This window comes from Watersipora subatra, chromosome 10 (assembly GCF_963576615.1).
Source record: "Watersipora subatra chromosome 10, tzWatSuba1.1, whole genome shotgun sequence".
In the NCBI taxonomy this organism is placed as follows: Eukaryota; Metazoa; Bryozoa; class Gymnolaemata; order Cheilostomatida; family Watersiporidae; genus Watersipora; species Watersipora subatra.
Window position 1 is genome coordinate 50,218,667 of NC_088717.1, and position 21,924 is coordinate 50,240,590.

The following is a 21,924-nucleotide window of genomic DNA, read 5'->3' on the forward strand; positions in this document are numbered from 1 at the left end:
ACTGACATAGTGTTTTGCTATTTTTTTTCTGGTATTTGAATATTCGCAAAAGCATGATAGTTTGACAGTGGAGGCAGGAGATTACAATCATAGATTATCTGGTCAAGTAACGCAATAATGGAACCATCATGGCAAAACCAGAGGTTGTGTGACAGGTATCACATAAGTGGCCACATTAAGATATTTTTACCCAAACGTGAAGTAGATTTCATCAAAAATATTGGTATTTTTCTATTATTTGTGATTTTTGTTATGTTTGAGGTGGTCTGGCTGCCAGGATGCTTCAAGATTAAACTATACTAAACCTATTTGGGGTTGATATGCTATAGACTAAGGCTTCGCTGCCAAATGATGACAGAAAGAACTAGCTAGAGGTAATTGGGAGCATCTCTTTCCCAACTGTTTGATATGAGATACAAAACTATTATTTGAGCATTTAAAACTGAAGCTAGATTTCAGTTTTCCTTCTTGACATTAACAAAGGGTGGTAGTGAGATACCATTAGCTGAGAAACCAGCAAATGCAACAGAAAACGAAAGCTAGGTTCTAACATATTGCATGGAAACTTACTCAATGCTTCTAGGCAATCCTGCTCATGGTTCTGTAACAAGGAACCTCTGACTCAGATGAATTATCTACCATGTCTATTGAGGAAACCTGCTTGAGTCACCTAGCCTATACGAGTCACTAGCTACGCGTCTCAGAGTACCTGCGCAGCATGTCTAGCTGTTGAGAAGTCCAACTGGTGTCAGCTCTTACATAACAGCTTTCGCCAAGAGGAATGATACGGAATGCTACACGCCACCTTCTCTAATCTATTCAGTCAATAATATTATTATACTAGAGCTCAACTGTATGTTTAGAGAGTCAATAAAGCAAGCCAATAATGATGCCAAACTTTCCCAATCAATCAAATGTACATTTTACAAACTAGAAACAACTTACTGGTACGTACACGAAGAGTGCAGATGCCAGCTGCCCTAATAGGAAAGCTTGCGGCTTCGCAGTAATCTAGTGCCGGCGTACAATAGCACAGCTTACATCCACAATGATTCGTTTGTTAATACCCCGAGAGTTATGTAAAGAGGTAACACTAGCCTATGCCGCGTGAGACAGCGCAGATCTCTTTTGTAGGCTACAGATGCTTATCGCTGTCGCCTATGGATGCTCTGCTGCGCACTCGAAAGGCACTGTTCTTTAATCACTATTGATTCAACTGCCGCAGCCCGCAGAGAATAAGAAGCAGTCATTTGTATGAAAGGAGGGATCACTCTGAATAAAAGTTTTGATTTCATATCTATTGTTCCATTTAAAACAAGATCACTGATTAAATATTAAGTCATCAGGAACAAGTAGGATGAGAATCTTTAATGTGTAATGATGCTAACCCTAGCATGCTGCCTGACGTTCACTACACCACTAGTAATAATTGCATAAAATTTGGAATCTTTGATGAATAGCTAATGCAAAAATTACTACTTCGTAACATAGCTTTGCCTGCCAATTGCTTTTGATTCTCTGTTGTATAACTTGAACATATTCCAGTGAAATATGAATAGAGGTAAGTAGTCACAAGCCAATGCTGTGGCTCGTGATCTTCCACACTTCTCCTGTTTTTCTGTCCCTTCTTTATACTACCAATAAAATAGTTCCTAATCTCTAGACATGAGGGTCACATTGATATATTGTTAAATTTAGTGGCACTGAAGCAGTGTCTGTTAGATTATGTAACATAGCCCACCGTGGGGCTTGCTAGCTGACTTTCAGGCCCAGCACCTTGATTAGCCATGCTATCATGCATCGGGCCTGCCTCACTACTTTCATGGCTGATAATTGATAAAATATTTACATATGTATTTTTTTCTTCATTATTACTAACCTCAGATTGGTTATGATCAATACGTATTACGCAAACAAACACGAGGAGATAAATCATGGTTGCGGAAACATAAAAAACTTGTTTTTTGCTGAATTAGGTGACTAATATTGTATCACCTTGCCTAGATCAGCTACTGAGTACAAAGGTAAGAATGTAAATACCTGTCAGTAGAGATAATAGTTTGATGACATAATAGACAGCAGACTGTTTCCTGTACACCTACTAGTACTAACTGACAGTGTTTAATCTCTGCGCGAGATCTGAAACACATCCTGCCTAATGCCATACAGATTTGTAAAGAATAATAGCGTAAAAAATAGTGAGACAGACCTAAACAACTGTAAATTGAAATGGCATTTCTTGTCTATTGTTAGCTGGCTTTACGCATCGCATCGGGTGTTTCAAAGCTGATGCTAGTTAGCTGCATGAAATCTGATTCCCTCCGACTAATGTTGGAAGCTTATTACAAACAACCTGGTACAAAAGCAGTTGCCTTTGTTACTGTCATTGATAACTTATCACCAGTAGGAATGATGAGGCTCAACTGTTTTATGTTATCTAGTTAAGTTTGCATCACTTTTTAGAATAACAAAATCCTAGTAAGTATCTCACCTTTGTCTTTCGTAGTTAATTCTCGTTCAGCTCACTTTAATGCCTTTGATAATTAGTATTATTTCAATCTTTCGCTTACCAGACTAGTTCTGGTGAGCACCATCAAGATATTGTACCAATCTGTGCCAGTGCACCTTCAACCGAACACTGAACGGAACCAGAAACTGTATGACTCGTGCGTCACCTACAAGTGCGCAACGCTATTGCTTCCATGAACTGTGTGTAATTACTAGTGTGAATGCTCTCACAATCAGATGATTTCATACGTTGCCATAGAAACAACGGCAATGCAAGAAACCATGATCTTTTTGTGACCGATTACAGTTTAATTGATCAAGCTAGTTACGCCAGAGAAGTCGTTGAAACCTTTTGCACTGCAGTTTCGTAAGTACTATAATGAGAGAAAAGTAAAATTTCAACAGAACACAACTCTCGACATTCCGGAGCTATACACACTTTCCGTGTGTCATGGGCGGTAATCTCTGCTATAATAAGAGCTATATGCATTCGTATGTCTAAAACCATGCTTAGAGGTTAGGAAAATAAAATGCTCTCAGCAGAATTTCCACCAATCAACCACATTGATACGTTAGCTCCACCAATCAACCACATTGATACATTAGCTCCACCAATCAACCACATTGATACATTATGAATTAATTGTACATAGAGTTATTACACCTGACAGTTTCTCATAGCTCATCGGACTACTAGGGTAGTAGTATGATATAAATTGTGGTAAGGCGACAGTCGCTGTAGACATTTGCCGCAAAAAACCTAATGAAGTTTAGGAACATTTTGAAGTTTTATTAAAGTTCTCTATATAATCTCTTTTTTATAAATAGCTGTGAGACTCCTAAGAGAATTCCTAAACTCTGAGCGTGAGGGACACATAGATGTATCCCTAAACTTAGAGTGTCACTAAAGCAGCGTCTGGTAGATTACCCAGCACAGCCCTTTAGTAAGCAATTACTAAAATTTTCATCCCTATTCAATATTTGAGTAGCGATTTACATGGCAGTCAACTCTGGTGCAATCATGGCATGTCTATAGACAAACTTATGGAAAAATTAATGGCTTCTTAATGAAGAAGCACAAAAGCGCCATGTTTTCTTTGATCATATTTTCTTCGAAAAGAAAGTTTTCCTCTTGTTTCAACTCCCAAGTAACTGAGCTCAAGGTCTTTGATATCAAACACAACTTGGCATAATGCAAACAGTAGAGTTCAAAGGTTAAGACCAAAAGTCAAACTACTAAGTTATCTTTATCTATAAATCCACATTTTTGCTGGTTTGTCTGTCATATGTCCAGTTATAGCGGTAAAGTTATATAAACAAAAAAAACACTTTGCACTGGAATTGAACTCAGAAACAACCATTTTGCAATCGTTCACTCCAACCCTTGCACCACTCGGCTTGTTTTTAAGCCGTTTCAAATCCTGAGTAAATGTGTAGCATAAGAAGTAAAAAATAGTTTTCAACAATCAGTTTTAGCTATGCTTCGGGCTTTTAAATATTTAAATAATGCATTAGCCAGATCCACACAGAAATAAACCAACACTATTATTTAAAAGTAAAAATTCTAAATGCTGTATATGTTGAATATAAACCAGATTTATGTATTAAAACTTTTTATTAACCATGCAACGCTGGGCATTCTGTCGTGTATTTATAAAATGTAAGCTTGACTTTTTATTCGAAGAATCATTTTTTATACCACAGTATGACATGGATTAGCATTTTGAAAACGTGCACATTTATATTGGGGCTGAAAACCTTATTTTCAATTTTTTGTTAAATGTTAAAATATTCATGCAGGTGCAACTTCTTGTTGAATATTAAAAAACTAAGAAGCTGTAATTAAATACCGCTATCTCATTTAAACTTCCATTGTAAATGGCTTCATGTACTTTCTTCAGTTTTCAATTTCCAGGTGTATGGGTTGAGGTACTTGAGTCTTGCAGGTTTAGTGAGCATCCGTAATTAGCTAAATGCTCGATCAATTGTTAATTTTTTTTAATATTTCTATCATCTATTTAGTTTTCTTTTAAACTTTAAAGACTAGTAAGGAGCAAAAGAAACAATATCGTTCTTTTTTATGAAATCAGTATAACAAATTAACTTACCCGTGATTGTATAAAATCTTTCGTCTAGTAGATTCTTTGTGAGGCTCATTCATTCATTCAGAAATCAATTGCTTGTAAACATGTATTTGAAGAATCTTCTTTGGCCAATATAGCCTATACAGTGTTTTACTGCATGCCCTGCACTCCTTCAAGACTCTCCCTCTCCTTCAAGACTCAGCCTCTCCCAGACCATGTGTCATGCTTTGAACCCTCAAGTATAACTACCATAAAAGCGTCAGGCATAGAAAATAACACTAGACATCTTTCTAGGGCTTATATTGATAACGCCCTCGAAGCAATTGCTAATACTTGTCAACCAGGTTTTAAAGTGACACATGTCATGGATGTAACTACGTATAAGAGGAAACCAACTTTAGTATAACGACACACAGTAGTAAGGCATGAAATATAGCACTCTACCAGTACCTGGCTGCTTGTTACTAACTGCATGCACCTTTAGAAGAGTAGGGAAGGAATAAAACCTCTTTTGTCTGATAGTTAGTTGCGTGTCCAGCTCCATACCCCAACCTTTACATGAAAGAAATTACACTTAGGCTAGAGCCTGTTGTACATAATACAAGACATTTTAATAAATTTCTTCAATACATTGTAATTTGTAATTTTGTTTAGGTAATGTAAATTTGCTAGTGCGACACAAAATAAAGTGAAATCATGGCACCGACAGATAGAGATGTTAGTAGACTCTGCGTTTGTTGGAACTTTTTAGGCTAATTTCCAAATTGAAAAAAGAATAAACGATGTTGAGGAGCAGATTGAATCCATTATTAAAAGAAAATTTAATGCTAAGCTCCAAAAAAATATATTGAAGTCGAAAAGAGAATCCTGACTGTGTCAAGTACAATAACCAAGTTTTAGAGTTTCTACAAGCATTGACACATAATCTCAAATTTAGAACTAACATTATAATTAGAATAATACTTATCATGTTTAATTTTTACCTCTTTTGTATTTTTAAAAGTTTTTGTTTTGACACAACAATTACTTGAATTTACCTGTAATCCAACGAAATTTTTGCTATTTTAACTCATGCACATCAAATACAAGTCTCCGTTTCAGTTTTCATATTTCTGTCTTTAGACTAATTGGTATTAGACCAATCGTGGCTCAACCAATCGCAACAAGTCCGCTATTTAATAACTCCCATAGTGCTCTGTAGCCTCATCTCAGACTATCACAAAAATTATAACATTGTGATAGGGCTAAATCTATTGCGGTAGCTTTTTAAGTAATAAGCACCACTCCAAGGGTTGGGCTTGCACTGCCTCAGAAATACTATTTGGCTATTTTTAATGGTTCTACACCAGCAATTGTACTTACCTTTTACTGAGCAGTTCTATGACATACGCTTTACATTTTTTCTCATTGTCTGCTAGGAGAAGGTTTTGTTTTTGATTATATATTTTTCACAAATTGTTAAAAGTGACTTTGTATAGATGTCAGGTGCGTTCTGAATATCAGCTGATGTTGTCTCTGTCTTCTGTAGTAGGGCATAATTGGATTGATGAGAATGAAATAGCTGTTCCAGTGCTCAATAATTCCTAAAACAGGTGCCAGTGGCCATATGAGCTAGTACTAACTATAGTACTAACTGTGTCAAGGTTAGGGATGAGAGTGACTAAACTGACATGCCTTCTACCCTAGGACACTTATGTATTCGTGTCATCTAACTTTCGCACTTTCGCGGAGTCATCCTCTCGCGAAAGTTTCATGAGCAAAACTAAACTATCATAACGAACGAGCGAAAACGCGAAATTAAATAACTTTGTTCATTGATATTCACAATAAAATCGTCATATTAGAAATGCAGGTCATTGTCGTGTGTGGTTGGGCTCATTGGGAAAATTTTGGTAAACTCGTTATAGCTAATACACCGAATGAACAGCATGGCAAAGCAAATTAAGATAACAAGTTTTTTTGGAAAAGCCAAGGCAAATGAAGAAGATGATGATATCAGTTTAGTCACCGAATTTGTAACTGATGAGGATGAAAGTCTGGTAGGTGAAGTCATAAAATTGAATAATAATCATTGTAGTGATGAATTTTATTACCAACCAAAAACAATAGCAACCCTCACCAGGACCAACCATGTTATACAGTTCTGGTTGTGAAGTTGGTTGTTATCTATTTTCTTCGTCTTGGGACTTGAGTGTGAAAGACATGTAAAAGTCACGATGAGAGGGATATAGACGTCATTGATAGTTCAAGAAACAAATGGCAGCAAGCGACCAAATTGGATTATCTATCTCACCAAAACATTTTTATCTGCGGCTTACAAATACAAACTAGTCCCAAATTGAAAGATTTTCTCACTAGCAAACTGGACTTGAGGAATCTAATCTGTTTGTTCCACCGCATTTATTTTCATATCACTATATTTTCGCACTCATCGGAGCCGCGAAATTAAGTTGCAGCTAAATTTTACTCTGTGTGCTACTCACGAAACTAAATACTAACAAAATAAAAATGTCCTAGGTCAGGGGTGTCAAACTCATTTTCGTCGAGGGCCACATCAGCGTAATGGCTGTCATCAAAGGGCCAGATGTAACTTATAGTGGTAACGAAATGTAATCGAATAATGTAAAATGAATTTAACTACTCTTTGACGTTAAATAACTCTGACTTCATTACTTAAAGTCGCAAACAGAACAGTTGCACAGCAAAACATGCAGAACACTTTTTTTCGGAAAAGAAACAGAAAAATAACACAATACCCATTAACATGGGCATACTTTTAGTAAACACTAAATAACAGCAACTACACAAAATCAATATGAATCAGCTAAAAACAAAAAACAAAAAGGTTGACTCAGGTCAGAGCTACATTGTTCAAATCAGGTTTAAGAGGAGATGCTGCCTGTCCTTGAACACACCAAGTGGATCTCCTCACTAGCATTCATTGATCATGTTCTAAAAATAACATAAAACAAAATGCTAGCACAAACATTACATTGTTTTTTTTTGTTTGAATAAAATTTAACTATATTCTAATTAAGTTGATAAATGCTCACCTTTGTGTTTTATGACTGATGTCTGACACCGTTTTCCTGTTACCAGTGTGTCAATATCTGGCTTTAGGTCCTGGGCTGAGGCAATCCTTAGGATGGCATGGAGGTTGTCATCAGTGAGGCGTGATCTGTGCTTATTTTTGTTCAGATTCATTGTGGAAAACATCTGTTCGCACAGATAAGTGCTCCCAAACATGGACAGAACACCGGCAGCATGAAGTCGAAGCTGTGGCATTAAACTAGAGGGCAGCAAACGATAAAAGTCCTGGATTGGATTTTCCCGGAATTTTGCTCTTAGGCCATTGTCACTTTGAAGCTCAATTAACTCCATCTGAAGGTGTTGGGGTGCAGTTAATACATCGGTGGTGAAAGGATTGTCAAATATGTCAAAGACAGCCTGCTGCGCTCTGAAGTCGGAAAAGCGTCGCTCAAACTCAGTCTGTAACCGGCTCAGTTTGGCAGCCAACTGGGCACATGAGAAAGTTTCGTGAAATGAAGCTGACATACTCTGACAAACAGGAAAGTGGGCAAGATTTTCCTGTCTCACTTGGTGCATCCATAAGTCTATTTTACGCTGGAAAGCCGTAATAGTGGCGGACATCTGTGTGATAACTTGTTTGCGTCCCTGAAGCCTCTGATTCAGCTGGGCGAGATGCTCGGTTATGTCACACAACACCGCGAAGTCACACAGCCACTTTGGATCTGACAGTTCAGACAAGGGTTTACCTTTACTCTGCATAAAAAGAGCTATGTCCTCTCTGAGCTCAAAAAATCGCTTGAGGACTCTGCTTCTGCTCAGCCACCGCACTTCTGTGTGGTACGGCACATCCCCGGTCTCCGAGCCTATCTCCTGCAAAAACAGCTGGAACTGACGATGATTCAGGGCTCGTGCCCGAATAAAGTTTACTGTTTTCGTTACTGTGGTCATTATGCCATCCATCCCTAGTACTTTTCCACACAAAGCTTCTTGATGGATAATGCAATGATACGTTATCAAGGGCGTGTGACAGTTCATTTGTTGCATTTTACATTTGATTAGTCCAACCAAGCCGACTTTTCCTCCACACATTGCCGGTGCACCATCTGTGGTTAATCCCACCAACTTTTCCCAGGGCAATCCATTTTTACGTGCAGACTTCTCTACCGCATCAAAAATGTCCTGCCCCGTTGTGGTCCCGTGCATTGCAGTTACATCAAACAGCTCTTCAGTAATAGTGAGATCCGGCTTCACGCCTCTAATAAAAATAGATAACTGCGCCGTATCCGTGTTATCTGTGCTTTCATCAACAGCTAAGGAAAAGGCAATATAACTGCGCGTCTCCTCAGCCAATTGTGCTTCAAGACTGTCTGCTAGTTCTTTAACTCGGCTCACGATGGTATTTCTTGACAAGCTGATAATTTTAAATGTCTCCAACTGGTCAGGACACACTTGCTCACACACCTTCAGCATGCACTGCTTCAAAAATGCTCCTTCTGAAAAACACTTGGAAGCGCGAGCGATTTCTTCAGCCACAATAAAACTAGCTTTCACTGCAGCGTTGTTTTTGGCTGTGGATTTTGTGAACACACTCTGTTGCAACCGCAGTTTGCTTTTTAATTTGTGGGCAATTTCTTGTTTTTCTTGCAGGCTAGCTTTTCCGTACTTCACTCCGTGTTTGGTGTCAAAATGCCGACGCAGATTGTACTCTTTGACAACCGACACCGCCTCATAACACAAAAGACACACCGGTCTTTCTCCTTGAAGCACAAACAAGTACTCACCTTCCCATCTATCTTGAAACAGTCTTCCATCAGCATCAACTTTTCTTTTTCTTGACATTTTGAGATCGCACTTCCACTCATCAGCATTTAGCAGCAGAGAAACACTACCGCCCAGTGGCGCTAAACCATCAATCCGGGGTATCAGCATCGAAAGGCATTGTGGGACTTGTAGTTTATGGCTAAATCACTCGTGTAACCTATTTATTTTTACACAATCAGACATTTTAACCCTGGCTATTTTTGGCAATGCGTGTCAGTAACTCTGGGCAGTTTGTCAAACGATCCGAAGTTGTTAAACTTTTATTAAATTTATATATACGAGTATAAATGTGCCGATAATACAATTATAACTGGTCAAACACTTGTGATAAAATTGAGCCAACTACAGAAAATGTCATCGAACAGAAAAAAACAGTACTTCATCATTATTTGGGCTAAAACTAAAAAGTTCGAAAATTTTTATAAAACTCGTAAAACATTACAGTCGTATCATATCCAATGAGCACATGTTCATCCTCATTTCATGTCTCAAAGTATACTAAAAAATTATAGCTAATATCATAAAATTGTTTCTTTCTATCACAATCATTTATTACCTGCCAACGAATTAGTATCGAATTTTTTGCGATAGCGCCCTAATAAAGATTTGGCATTATAACGAAGGAAGTCAATAAATATATTTGATAAATGGTACAAATGGAAGTAAGGTTTCGAGTTTAACATCCTGTCCAAGAATTAATTTGATTGGTTTACGCTGTTACTTAGATACAGCTTTTGTAAACAGAGTCGTGCCATTGCCGCTTTTGAGGCCACTAGAGTTTCTGACACACCTTACGCAATGCCGCAAAATGGGCCGTTAGGGTTCAGATGGCTAAGCTCTCGCGGGCCACATAAAATAGCTTGGCGGGCCACATGTGGCCCGCGGGCCAGGTGATTGACACCTGTGTCCTAGGTTATCAATTTTAGAGGAAAAATTGAGCATAAGTCAAACCAAGCTTTTAGCAGATATAACAGGTTTGTTAAAATGTAATAACAAAAACATCAATTAAAGTTGTCCAAAGATTCTGCAGTAGATTATCAGCCACTCATCGTAACTTATTGTATCCATCCTGTCAAAATTTTCTCGTTTGTGTTCAAAACTTGATTGGACAAATAAAGCGGCTTAGTATAAAAAATCTAACACTCATTCACTACTCCCACTAAACTAGCTTCACCAAGTATACAGATGGCCCGTGTTGAATTCGTTTATCTCTTTGTGTATTTAACAGTAAAAAGTCCTTTTGCTTTGCCACTTTGTCAGGGTTAGCTTTGGCAGGGTTAGCTTTACAACTTCAAGCAACTTTGCTCTACAAATGAATTCAAAATCGCGCAAGAAGAAAACCATTCAATTTAAATCAGTAATATGATTACTATATAACAAAACAATAAAATTCTAAATAATTGTTGTTTTTGACTTTTATTGAAATAATTAAAAACTTTATTTTAAAAATATTACAATTTTATTTTAATCCTTATATAACACCTAAAAAAATCGGTGCACTTTAATTGTCTTTGATGTGCTCAGATAAAGCTACATATAATTGCAAGCTTTGATAGTTTATATGGTATTGCAGATCAAGTCGCGAAAATCAACAAACTAGATTAAATAAAATATTGTAAAAATGCAGAGTTGTCTTCTGGCATATCGTGTGTCTACAACTCCAAATTATTGCATAGCATTTATAAGCTAAATAAGGCTATAAAGCTAATCATCTTTCAACATTTGTGAAAGCCTTTTGCTAGTCTGTTGCTATGCTGAGGATAAGAACATATATAGTTGCCAGGAACATTGATGCTTTGGTAATTGTTGAGATTGGAGTAAAACTGAGGCAGCGTGTAAGACAGCGTAGAGCACGAGGAACAGATTCATATAAAAAATAAATACGTCATGCATTCAAAGTGAACAGTTCTACTACTCACATACTCAGTACTTTATGTATTATGTTGTTATGAATCTATGTTTTAAAAAACTGTTTCTGTGTGATTGTCTATACCAACCGTTATTGATTGTTTAGTTGTTCAATTTTTTATGGATTTTTTATTATCTCTTTTTTAGATTTATTTGGAAAAATTGCCAGCTTTTATCGTTTATCACCGTTAGCTATACAATTTTGATATTTTTGCCTACCTTTCACTAGTTTTTGTTCAAAGCTGTTGATCATTTTGGGTGAAAACTGGTGTTTTGTTAAGTTAATACACAATATTATGCTGTTAGGCTGGTACGATATATCGGCCAAAAGTTGTCAAATTGATATCTCTGTGGTCTTTTAATTATTAGATGTTTGAAAAGTCGATCATTTTCAACATCATTTAGCTCTTCATTGTCTCGGCTGATGACAAGAAACTGGTTCAATGCTGTCACTCTCTGATTATATTCTGGGGGAATGCCTAAGGTTTGATCAATAGGGTTTGATCCAATCCTAGGAGTCTGATTAATTTATCTCTTTGTGTATTTAACAGTAAAAAGTTCTTTTGCTTTGCCACTTTGTCAGGGTTAGCTATACAACTTCAAGCAACTTTGCTCTACACATGAATTCAAAACCCTGCAGGAAAAAAATCATTTGATTTAAATCAGTAATATGATTATTCTATAGCAAAACAAAATAATTCCAAATAATTGTTGTTTGTAACTTTTATTGAAATAATTAAAAACTTTATTTTAAAAACGTTACAATTTTATTGTAACATTTTGTAACATAATATTGTAAGTTAGAATCTTAGTGTTTGATCTGACTTTATTGGGTTAGATCAAACTCCAAGCATTCAGTTCCAGAGGCTTAGTGTTTGATAGAGGTCTCTCAGAGGCAATAGCGGAAGTCACACTGATTTGCACGATCATGTCTTTATGAAACAACTAGCCAAATGCATGGGTAATAGAATAATTACTTAATGAGTTTGAATAACTCACCTGGAAAACTATATTTTTACTAAAATTTATACTAAACTATACTCACATTTTAGGCCAGCTTAACAACTGTTACATGTAACGGTGAACAGTGCTAATATATAGCATTGAGAAAGCTCCTCAAGCGTGAGTATCTTAACCAATGTAATGACTATTTGCCCGATGAAACTATTGTTTTTTTTTGTAGCTTAATGGTAAAGGTCGCCGCCTCTAGATCTAGAAATCCTGAGATCAAATCCAGTGCCATGCTGATTTTTCATTGCTATATTTTAATTGCTATAACTGGACACAGGGTTCAACAAAAAGACAAACACTGAAATTTATATATACAGATGTAATTTGTTGTGAGTTTGTATTGTATTGGTTTTGTTTTTTGAAAACGGTGATATTAATGCACAGGCCATTTTGTGCACCAGTAAGACATATACCTGTCTTAAATGTGAAGAAAATTTCATTTTAGTTTTCAATATAGCAAGGGTTCGGTGAAAGCACATATAATAATAGGTTCAGTATAGCCATCAAGATTAAGAAGCACTGGTCTGGTGCAATAGCAACCTTACTGTAAGTATTACTTTTTAACAAGGGTAAGTAAAGGTAAGTAAAGCCATCCATAATTGGGGTCGCTCCTCTCTTCATGAAGCATCATGAAAAAAGGTATAAAGGAACCCCAGCTTCTGCATTACTGGAGTATCTTTTTCGGCAGTACAGATATGTAATTCATTGAACAGGGACAGGTTCAGACATGCTCGCATTGTTAGTCCGCTGTAGCAGTTAGCCGGAGGATAAGTTTATATATTCCCGCCTTGAGTATAGCAATGGTATCATTTCTAGAAAGTCTAGTCACTCTTTGTTGGTTATTTTACTTCCTTCCAAAAGGATGCCTAGACTTACCCTAGCTTAGAGCGGGTGGTGCCAGTTTATATTAGCCATGATGAGGGCTGTATCGGTCTTCATGGCTATCTGATAACAGGTAAAAGTACTTGACTTCATAACTGGCAACATTCAACTTACCTCATTCGTAATATTATCACTCACATATATCTCATTAGCATGGCAGTATTTATCTGTTAATAAAATTTTCAAATTCCAGTTAGAAGTTTGCACTCAGCTTCAGGCACTCTTCCTAATACTTAATGCTTATGTTTTGGAGTTGTCTTTCTCTTGAACATTTCATAATTTGAAGCAAAAATGTTTCAACTCAAAATAAATCATATTTTGGATTTAAGTTAAAAACTTGCAGCATAAATATTTTTAAGTTAACGAGGCGGTCAGATGATGAGTTAAAGACCAACTCATTTCACTAGTTATAAGCAATAATTGTTAATTTGAGAAAACTAAAAATGTCACACAATCTATAATCTAATCAAGTTGTCTACATTTAATAAGAATAGATATAAGGGTATTTATCAGTCAATGCCACCTAGGAATGAATAATACCACCAAAGGACACCACCGTTCCATGAGAATAGAACCTATCTGAGAACTTTTAAACTTTCGGTGACATTACTCACTCCATACGTTACCCGGTGAGATACAAATGAATTGTAACAAAATTAAAGTATTATTAATTAAACTACATAAAAATATATATACTTTAGAGACTAGCTATCAGATTAATCTTAAACAACTCCATCTCAAGCTGCAAATGTATGTTTGTTATTTACGCACATGTATTTTAGGTCAAAGCAAGGTACATCGAAAGGACATAGTTCAACCGATCGCAAATAGACCCACACATGTTCTCTCAGTGACAGTTATATCTCTCTCTCTCTCTCTCTCTCTCTCTCTCTCTCTCTCTCTCTCTCTCTCTCTCTCTCTCTCTCTCTCTCTCCCCCTCCCTCTCTCTCTTTCTCCCTCTCTCTCTCTCTCCCTCTCTCCCTCTCTCTCTCTCTCCCTCTCTCTCTCTCTCTCTCTCTCTTTCTTTCTCCCTCTCTCTCTCTCTGTCATTGTTCAAAGAGTGTAAGCTTGCTTTTCATTCTCCATTCGAATTCATAGTCTAGTTGGGAAGAAAACTCCTAAGATGATTGATAAGACTGGGTTTTTTTGGCTTAAGAATAATTGTTAGCTCAGCCTGACTCTAGCATATGTAGTTGCACAAGCTATTGTAGGCATTATTTGTCTATGTTATAATTTGGTTTCTAGTTGACAGTTAATACTTTTCCATAGAGCTGGTAAGACTTGAGTTTTTATTTAAGTGAGGATTATTGAAGGATTATTGAAGTAAGGATTTGTAAGTGGTTAAGCTCAAAGATGCTTTTAAATAAAGTTGCTTATGTTAAAGATGCTGGTTTTTATTAATTGAAACTAAATCCTATTATAAAAATCTAGGAAAGTTGAAAGTTTATAGAGAAAATCGCCTGTTGTACTTTGCAGCAAGATGTTGATTTGTATATTAGCAATTCTTTCAGGTGCTCAGCATTTAGTCACTAAGCAACGAGAGACATTCTGGTTGATTCGATGTTTTATGCTAGCCAGTTTAATAACAGCAGCAGCGCTCTTTCAAAGGCAATATTTACAAACCTTTTTTCCTCAGAAGAGGTGCAAACAACGAAAGGTTTGCCCTTTATAGATGGCCCATAGCCTGTACATGGTCAGGATATTCCGCATGTTGCCACCGTCTGCACGGATGTGAAAATCATTAATTTTTGAAAGCATCATAGCATTACCAGGACCATATAGCAACACCAGATGTTTTTTTAAAGCCATAATACACTTTTTTTATATAGGAATGACATAGGTTGCCTGTGTAAGTAGAATAGGTAGTTTTGATGACATTGAGAAGAGCATTTCTCGCTGACGGTGTCATCGGTACATCACTGCCTAGTAGACAATTATTAGCAATCAGCTTTCAGATGCTCCAGATAAGAGAAACATAAACTCAAAAACTAAAATTTAATTGCATTAAGCCAATGATTTCCATGTCAAGCTATTGATCATTTGCAAATGATTCAGCAAATTTGAATAGAGCCATGATCCAGCTCTTGAGGCTCTCTAGAGAAGTTCATCTGTTTGCTCAGCGATTGACATGATGAGGCAGCAGCCGAGGTAAGAAAGGATGTCAGATAGTTTGCTGACTCTGTGGTGCTGTCATAGCTGACCTTCTTATCCAATCATAAGGCAGTATTTTGCTGCCACAAGAGTATAGCTGGTAATTCCATCCTCAATCTATAGTTGTTTGCTCATAACTCGATACCTTGAATCAATATCCTTCCTGAGTCGACAAGGAGCCTTTTTAATCGTCTGCTTCTTCGGCTTTAACTCGCAATCTTTATATTCGTTTTTACGCTTCTGTTTCTAGCCAGAGCTAGGCAGCATTTTCTCCTCATTTTACTCTATAAAAATTTTCAAATCCAAACTAATCGATTATAAATAAAGAAAATTTGTATTTCAACAAAAAATTGGTTCTAAAATAAATGTCAAATGCACAATTTCTCTGTATAACGCTTGCAGCTTCAACAAGAGATGAGTGCGGTTATTATTGCTGAGCTGCATTTGATGAAGATGCCTTTTAGTAAAGCGGTACATACATGCATGAACAGACACGAAATGTAACTCACTCTTGGTTTAAGCCGAGCAAACTAAGCGCCCCTTCTGACGTTCCACTGCAAGTGATTGTTCTTGCCTCCAAACTTCTTTTTATATAGCGAAAGAAAACTGCTAACAATTCTTATAAAATATGCATGACCACAAGAATAATGGCTAGATGAATGCCATTAATAATAAATATCTTCCATTCTTTATCATCTTCCAATTATCGATAATGTCATCAATCACTATTGGGTTATCTGCGCTGATAGTCGAAGCTGAAAGGAGTCGGGAAGTAATTAAATTAATTTAAATTGTCATAAAGTTGAGGCCGGATTCGCAACAGTAGTCAGCTAAGCGGTTGTTGTTTGAGACAGGATGTCAATGTCTTGTATAAAGTATTGATTGCGCGAATGCATAATACGATGTGCACACCTAGCGGCTGTGGAATAATGTAGAGGCTGGCATGCCTTTCACGCTCCAACACTCATCAAACAATGGCCTAAGCAAACATGGCAGATGTCTAGGAAAAAATATGACATCTATTGTGAATCGGTTTCTTTTCTTGCGATTAGCGCATATCTATATCCATGCTAAATATTCGCATCTAAGGCGCATTATAGTGATAAGCAAATGTGTTAATAAAGCTTTACAAGAAAATATATTTAAAAATAGATCACTTGGATCACAATTGCCTAACGTTGTTTGGTGTTCGATAAAAGAATGGGTTCTTTTCAATATCTGTTGTTACATGTTCTTTTGTGGCACCATTATGTGTTCTATTTGGGTACCACCATTGTGTATTATGTGGTGTTTTAATTTTGTACTTGACAATCCCTCCACAATTTTAACCCTTCCATCAATTAATTTAGTCAAAAAACTTACATTAGCATTTCTCCGTCATTCTGGTAAAAAAGCTAGCATTGCTGTGACGTGATGTCTGTAATCTTTGAGTATTTTGAGAGATTATCGCTTCAACGAAAAGCCTTTCTAATAATAAGTTCTATTGATTTATATTGTTAGTGAGATAAGAAGACCAAGCAGTAGAGGTGTTTAGAATGGGTCTACAATTGGTAAGAAAGCAATGTGCTTGGTAAAAGATCATGATCACCTCTTAGCATCTGTTACATTCCTAATATAAGAATTAAGAATCAGAAATAATGTGAGAACAAGAAATGACATTTTAACTATTTGAAGCAGCAATGAGTTATTGGCCTTACGAGTGTTAGCGAAGGTACTGCCTAAAACCACTAGCAATTGGTGACCTTGAACCAGGTGTTATTAGCTAGTGCATTTAGCAACTTTGTGCTTTTTAATATAATAATGACACGTTCTAATATAGTAATCAAGCGTTACCAACGGCAGATGATGAGTACAAAAGTTTACATCCAATAGCAGCCCGCTTATAGCTTGATTCCCGCTACAACCACTCCTCAATTGCCAAGCTGGAAGCGTCACGGGTGTGACAATCACAATAAGCTTTTTAGATGAGCTGAATCATTTGTAATTCACACCATAGAATCTTTTTAGTCATTTTGACATGCTTGGTGATGAATATGCTTTGAACAGTTTGAAGAAGACATAAAAGGAAACTTGAAAGATGAAGTTTTAATATTGTTTGCTTTTGAAGATTACATCTTACATAGAATTCTACGTAGGTTTATTCTAATTCAATTAAAACATTCTAAATTATCTCAAATGTTTTTCTATACAATTCTCAAATACTCACCATTAAACAAAAGCAATGAATATTTAGTGTACATGATTATTACGCTATTTATTTGGTGAAAATACTTTATAATAATTATTCAGATGAGATATTCAAGTAGTATTTATATATTACGTGAAATAATGATATTGCCAAAGTGACTAGATCGGTCCGTAATTACATATGAAATGTTCCAAATGGAACAAAATGACAAAAACTACATTATATACATTTAGGTAAGTCTGGAGGGAGATCGACAGGAAAACTGAAATTATAATAGTTAATATGCCTATATAATATTATTAAACATAAATATTGCAGTTTAACAATTAAATAGAAAGAAATAATTTTGATTCAACTTTTTGGAAGTAATATCATTATGCTGGAATTTTACATTCCTTGTGCATTCGAGGTCTCAGAAAGTTTAAGCTTTCGTGCTCAATAAATTACAGTAGAAAAATAGGTCAGCGAATAAAATACATTCTTTTTTTCAAAAGGCTAATGTTGCTGACCGGTGGCAGCGAATTTCATTCTTTTCTGTTTTTGTCTCTGATTACAAAACCAAACTCGAACAACGTTTTTTCTCAGATCAAGTTTGTCGGCAATTTGAGCAATCTTTTCACCCGAAGGTCGAGGTTGAATACCGAAGTATGCTTCTAGACTCCTTTTCTCTGGGGCGGCTATGCTAGTACGCTTCCTCTTCTTGTCTAATGCCAGACCGTCGATCATCAGGCTATTTTGCTTTTCTCTCGCGACTCTCTCCGCATCGTCTAACCAAGCGGACAAAACAGGTTTCAAGGCGACCATATTGTTGTGAGAGAGAGTGAGAGACTCAAATCTACAGATTGTACTCTGGCTCAGTGACCCGACTCCTGGTAGCTTCAGGTTTCCTAGAGCCTTCCCTAAAAATATTATCATAGCAGGTTATAGGTGTTGTATGAGCAATTGATCACTTTAATTTGAGCTGTTTGGCGGTAATATGGGTGGTTGTAATAAAGTTAGGTTTTGATTTCATTGAGTATTTATAAAATTCTCCTTTCAAGTATTGTCACTCACCTCTATCTATTCTGGCAAAAAAGCTGTAGATTTTATTTTGTTAGCACTCACCTACATCAGCCTGAGTGACCCCGAGCTTAATTCTTCTCTGCTTAAACCTTTCAGCAAAGCCCTCCAGTTCTCTTGGATCACAGTCAATCTATGTGTGAGTAAAGATATTTATATAAGTTTCTTACAAGATACTTTGAAAGTCAGCCTATATAGGTAGGCCTATATGCAATTCATCAGCTTTCTCTTATAAGCAGTTATAAAAAGAGAGTTTTGTAGCTGTAGATCTTTCACACAAGAAAATTTCTATTAGTAGTTACTATGTTAAACAAAAGATTTTTTTCAAAAAGAAAACCAAAATGTAATTTTTTTCTAATACTTTTATCAAAAACCTGTTCACGTGAATTAATGATTTCTATAAAGTCTATAAGCTGCACTGTGTTCAACAAATGTCCCAAATTCAAATTTTAAAGCATACTTCTTGTAGGTTGTGCATGACCGGGTGAGACATGGTCATTTGTGGCAGCATGCTGGCGGCAGTGCTGCTATGGGAGTACATAGGGTAACTGCTGTGAGGAGGCTCTACTGATGTCGGACTATACTGAGAAGAAATGTTGGTGAGTTGGGTCAGAGGGGAGACAAACTGGCTGCTAGGGGCTGCCATCAGGCCACTTGGCCCCGGATTGCTCATGCTTGCCATGCTATGATCACCCGCTATAAATATATTACAAATGCATGAAAGCATTGCATGTGCTTGTATTACAGGTGCTTGTCATAGGTGTCAAAGAAGGATGGTAGGACATAACCGTTAGCATTGATTCATTCTAAGTTGACTTCTTTTAATCCAGAGTTTGATGTGTGCAATCAAGTCTAAGTTGCATCATCATAGCATTGTAACATCTTGTGAGTTGAAGTCCCTCTCAAATTAGTTTAAGTAATATGAAAATGTGTATTTTTTAATTATACCTTCTTGCGGTAGAAGTATCACATGTCTACCAAAATGTGATAGCATCATAGGCAACATCAGAGTGACGATTGTATTTTTAAAAGATCAGAAATTTGCAGTTTTGTTTTACAAAGAATGAAATCATGTGACAAACAAACGGCTAGATAAACATGCAGCTCTGCTCACGCTTACCATTGAAGCCAAACTGTGGTTTCACAGGGTTCATATATGCCATGCTTTCTGCTGGTGTGTACATGTCGTGTTTAAACTGCTGACTGGGGTGAGGCTGCAACTGGTGTGTTTTTATATCGGCAGCAGCTGCCAGAGATGCTTCAACTCTTGCTAGCATTGTCTCATCCATAGGATGAAACATGTTAGCCTAAAATAAGAAGCAAAGACTTGCTACATTTTTCACAAGGATGGTCAGGTAACTTTTAAATTTAAATAAAGCTGGTGTCATGAAGGAGGCTCATTTCAACTGTAAGAATACTTCGCACCATTTAAAAAAGGTTATTTTTAGATGTGATACTTTGCATGTGCTGATTTATTCTTATTTGTCAGCAGCATTACATATCAATTATTACTAATCAAGATCAACAAATAGAAAAAAATTATTTTCTGTAGATTCTCTGAATTCAGAAATGTGCTGAAAAGAAGTCTGTTGTCAAAGTTCGAAAAACCTTGAATAGTCGTCACAAATGTTTAAAAACATTTGTTAAAATGACTTAAGCATTCAATGAGTAATAAAACCACAAGATCAACGGCAGCATAATTATTTTTTACTTATGAAATACAGATTTCGTTTGCGAATACATATGCATATAAAATAATTAATTATCAATTTTCGTGTAAAATATTTTTGTAAGTTTTTCCGTCACTCGGCATTTTGCCAGCAACATTTATCGTATTGTGTAGCAGCAGAAGGCTGCTGATACAGAAAAGGAGTAATTAGGGAATGTGCATATGCTTTGTTATATAATAAAAAAGATTAGAAGCCAATGCAAGCACACACTATAGCACTCTCAGACATAATAACACATTCTCTGTTCGTATTATTCGTGGTCCCATCAAAAATTCACTCGGAATAACTGGCACAATACGGACATGTATATTTAATGACTCTTCATACGCGTGTATAAGAATAATTGATGACAGTTATTGTAACCCACCTGCGTCTGGCGAGGATCAGGCCTATAGCCACCGGTCGGAGTATACGGCCCGCTAAAACCATGTGACACCCGAGAATTGTGCCCGGTAATCATTTTAACTCAAATTTTATTGCTAAAATTTTAATGTGCCTACGAGAAGAGGCCTAGATGAAATGAAGAATGAAGGGAGGGACACTGCGTCTAAACATTGATTCTTCTGCTGGGAAAAGCTTGTATCGGGTCACCTGTGCTTCTAGTCAGAAGACCAGTTCAATACTTCTATTGTCTTAAGACTAATGCCAGCCAATACTTGAGTTATGCTAATACCTCCAGTCAAGACTTGAGACCGAGTAGAATCCATTAATTAGTGAATATCGCTTTCACCCTAATCAATCGACTTTTCGGCGCTACCAGAAAAATAAAAAAAGCCTTCATGTGTTTGACGAATATCTTCTAGAAACGCTTAAAAGTGTGAAAGATGCAGTTTGAAGTCTTGTTATTTGAGCTGACATAATGAAGCCTAGAAAAGTAAACAAAGGCGCGCTTTCAATGTTTACCAAGCCTGCATTCATAACATCTCGAGACTATTCATAACACGAAATGCCGATACACATTGTTGGTTTAAGAAAACGGTCATGCAGCTTTCAGAGTTGAAACGGTCATTTTATTTCAAACGCTGTTCTCAAGCACTGTAGTAATAATTCAAATGCTATGTACATATTTTCATTTCAATTTCTGGTAGCTACTGTTTTGAATAACATGAAATAGTCAGGGCCACTGAGAGGCGCCTCATCTTTGCCTTTGGATCATTTATAATCTAGCTTAAATAAAAAATAACACTCATCTCTGCTTACCTCATCTCGCCTGTTTTAGATACGTTTGTTTGACAGAGATTTTAGCTATTTTGATTGGTTGTTCATATGATAGTATAAAAACTCTGCCTAGTGTTGTTAACTTACATTTGGAAGCTGTATTTATTATGAGATAATTTGAAGAAAACCTTTGCTTTAAAGATAATCATTTTTATTAGCAAAACGTAGCATGGTTTTTACAAACCCTTCTGAACTCGATATATTGTCCATTCAAGATGTTTGCATATTAACCTTAAAACATATGCTAAAGTCGTAAAAAACCTAGTTATTAAATTAGTTTCCTAAATTTGTAATACCAAATTAACGTGTTTAACACACTTTTAGCATTTAAGCT

At 36.4% G+C, this 21,924-nt stretch overlaps 3 protein-coding genes across 8 annotated transcripts in view; all 3 read right to left on the bottom strand.

The window, feature by feature from the left end:
- The window catches only part of LOC137405792 (guanine nucleotide exchange factor DBS-like), a 47,956-nt gene extending 45,312 nt beyond the window's left edge, over nt 1-2,644 (bottom strand). For 3 of the 6 annotated variants that reach the window (XM_068092197.1, XM_068092196.1, XM_068092194.1), the window contains exon 1: nt 2,492-2,644. The gene's annotated coding sequence lies outside the window, so the exon portion shown is untranslated. Of the gene's footprint in view, nt 1-955; nt 986-2,491 lie in introns of those variants that run through there. The other 3 variants (XM_068092200.1, XM_068092198.1, XM_068092195.1) reach the window with 2 other exon arrangements.
- Nucleotides 2,645-7,625: 4,981 nt separating this feature from the next.
- Nucleotides 7,626-9,551, bottom strand: LOC137407175 (general transcription factor II-I repeat domain-containing protein 2A-like). The gene has a single exon (XM_068093777.1). It carries the CDS (start codon nt 9,549-9,551, stop codon nt 7,626-7,628), a length of 1,926 nt encoding a protein of 641 aa, XP_067949878.1.
- Nucleotides 9,552-18,078: 8,527 nt separating this feature from the next.
- LOC137406271 (POU domain, class 4, transcription factor 1-like) lies at nt 18,079-19,213 on the bottom strand. The gene is made up of 3 exons (XM_068092812.1): nt 19,103-19,213; nt 18,688-18,775; nt 18,079-18,482 (listed from the first exon to the last, which is right to left on the bottom strand). Exons 1-3 carry the CDS (start codon nt 19,181-19,183, stop codon nt 18,079-18,081), a joined length of 573 nt encoding a protein of 190 aa, XP_067948913.1. The 5' UTR covers nt 19,184-19,213.
- Nucleotides 19,214-21,924: the final 2,711 nt, after the last annotated feature.

Excerpts from the sequence above, each read along its gene's own strand:
- LOC137407175 (XM_068093777.1), bottom strand. The coding sequence starts at position 9,551 with ATGCTGATACCCCGGATTGATGGTTTAGCGCCACTGGGCGGTAGTGTT.
- LOC137406271 (XM_068092812.1), bottom strand. The coding sequence starts at position 19,183 with ATGTACTCCCATAGCAGCACTGCCGCCAGCATGCTGCCACAAATGACC. Across the intron at positions 18,776-19,102 it reads TCATGCACAACCTACAAGAA|ATTGACTGTGATCCAAGAGA; the intron begins GTATGCTTTAAA and ends ACTCACACATAG. Across the intron at positions 18,483-18,687 it reads GGTCACTCAGGCTGATGTAG|GGAAGGCTCTAGGAAACCTG; the intron begins GTGAGTGCTAAC and ends TAATATTTTTAG.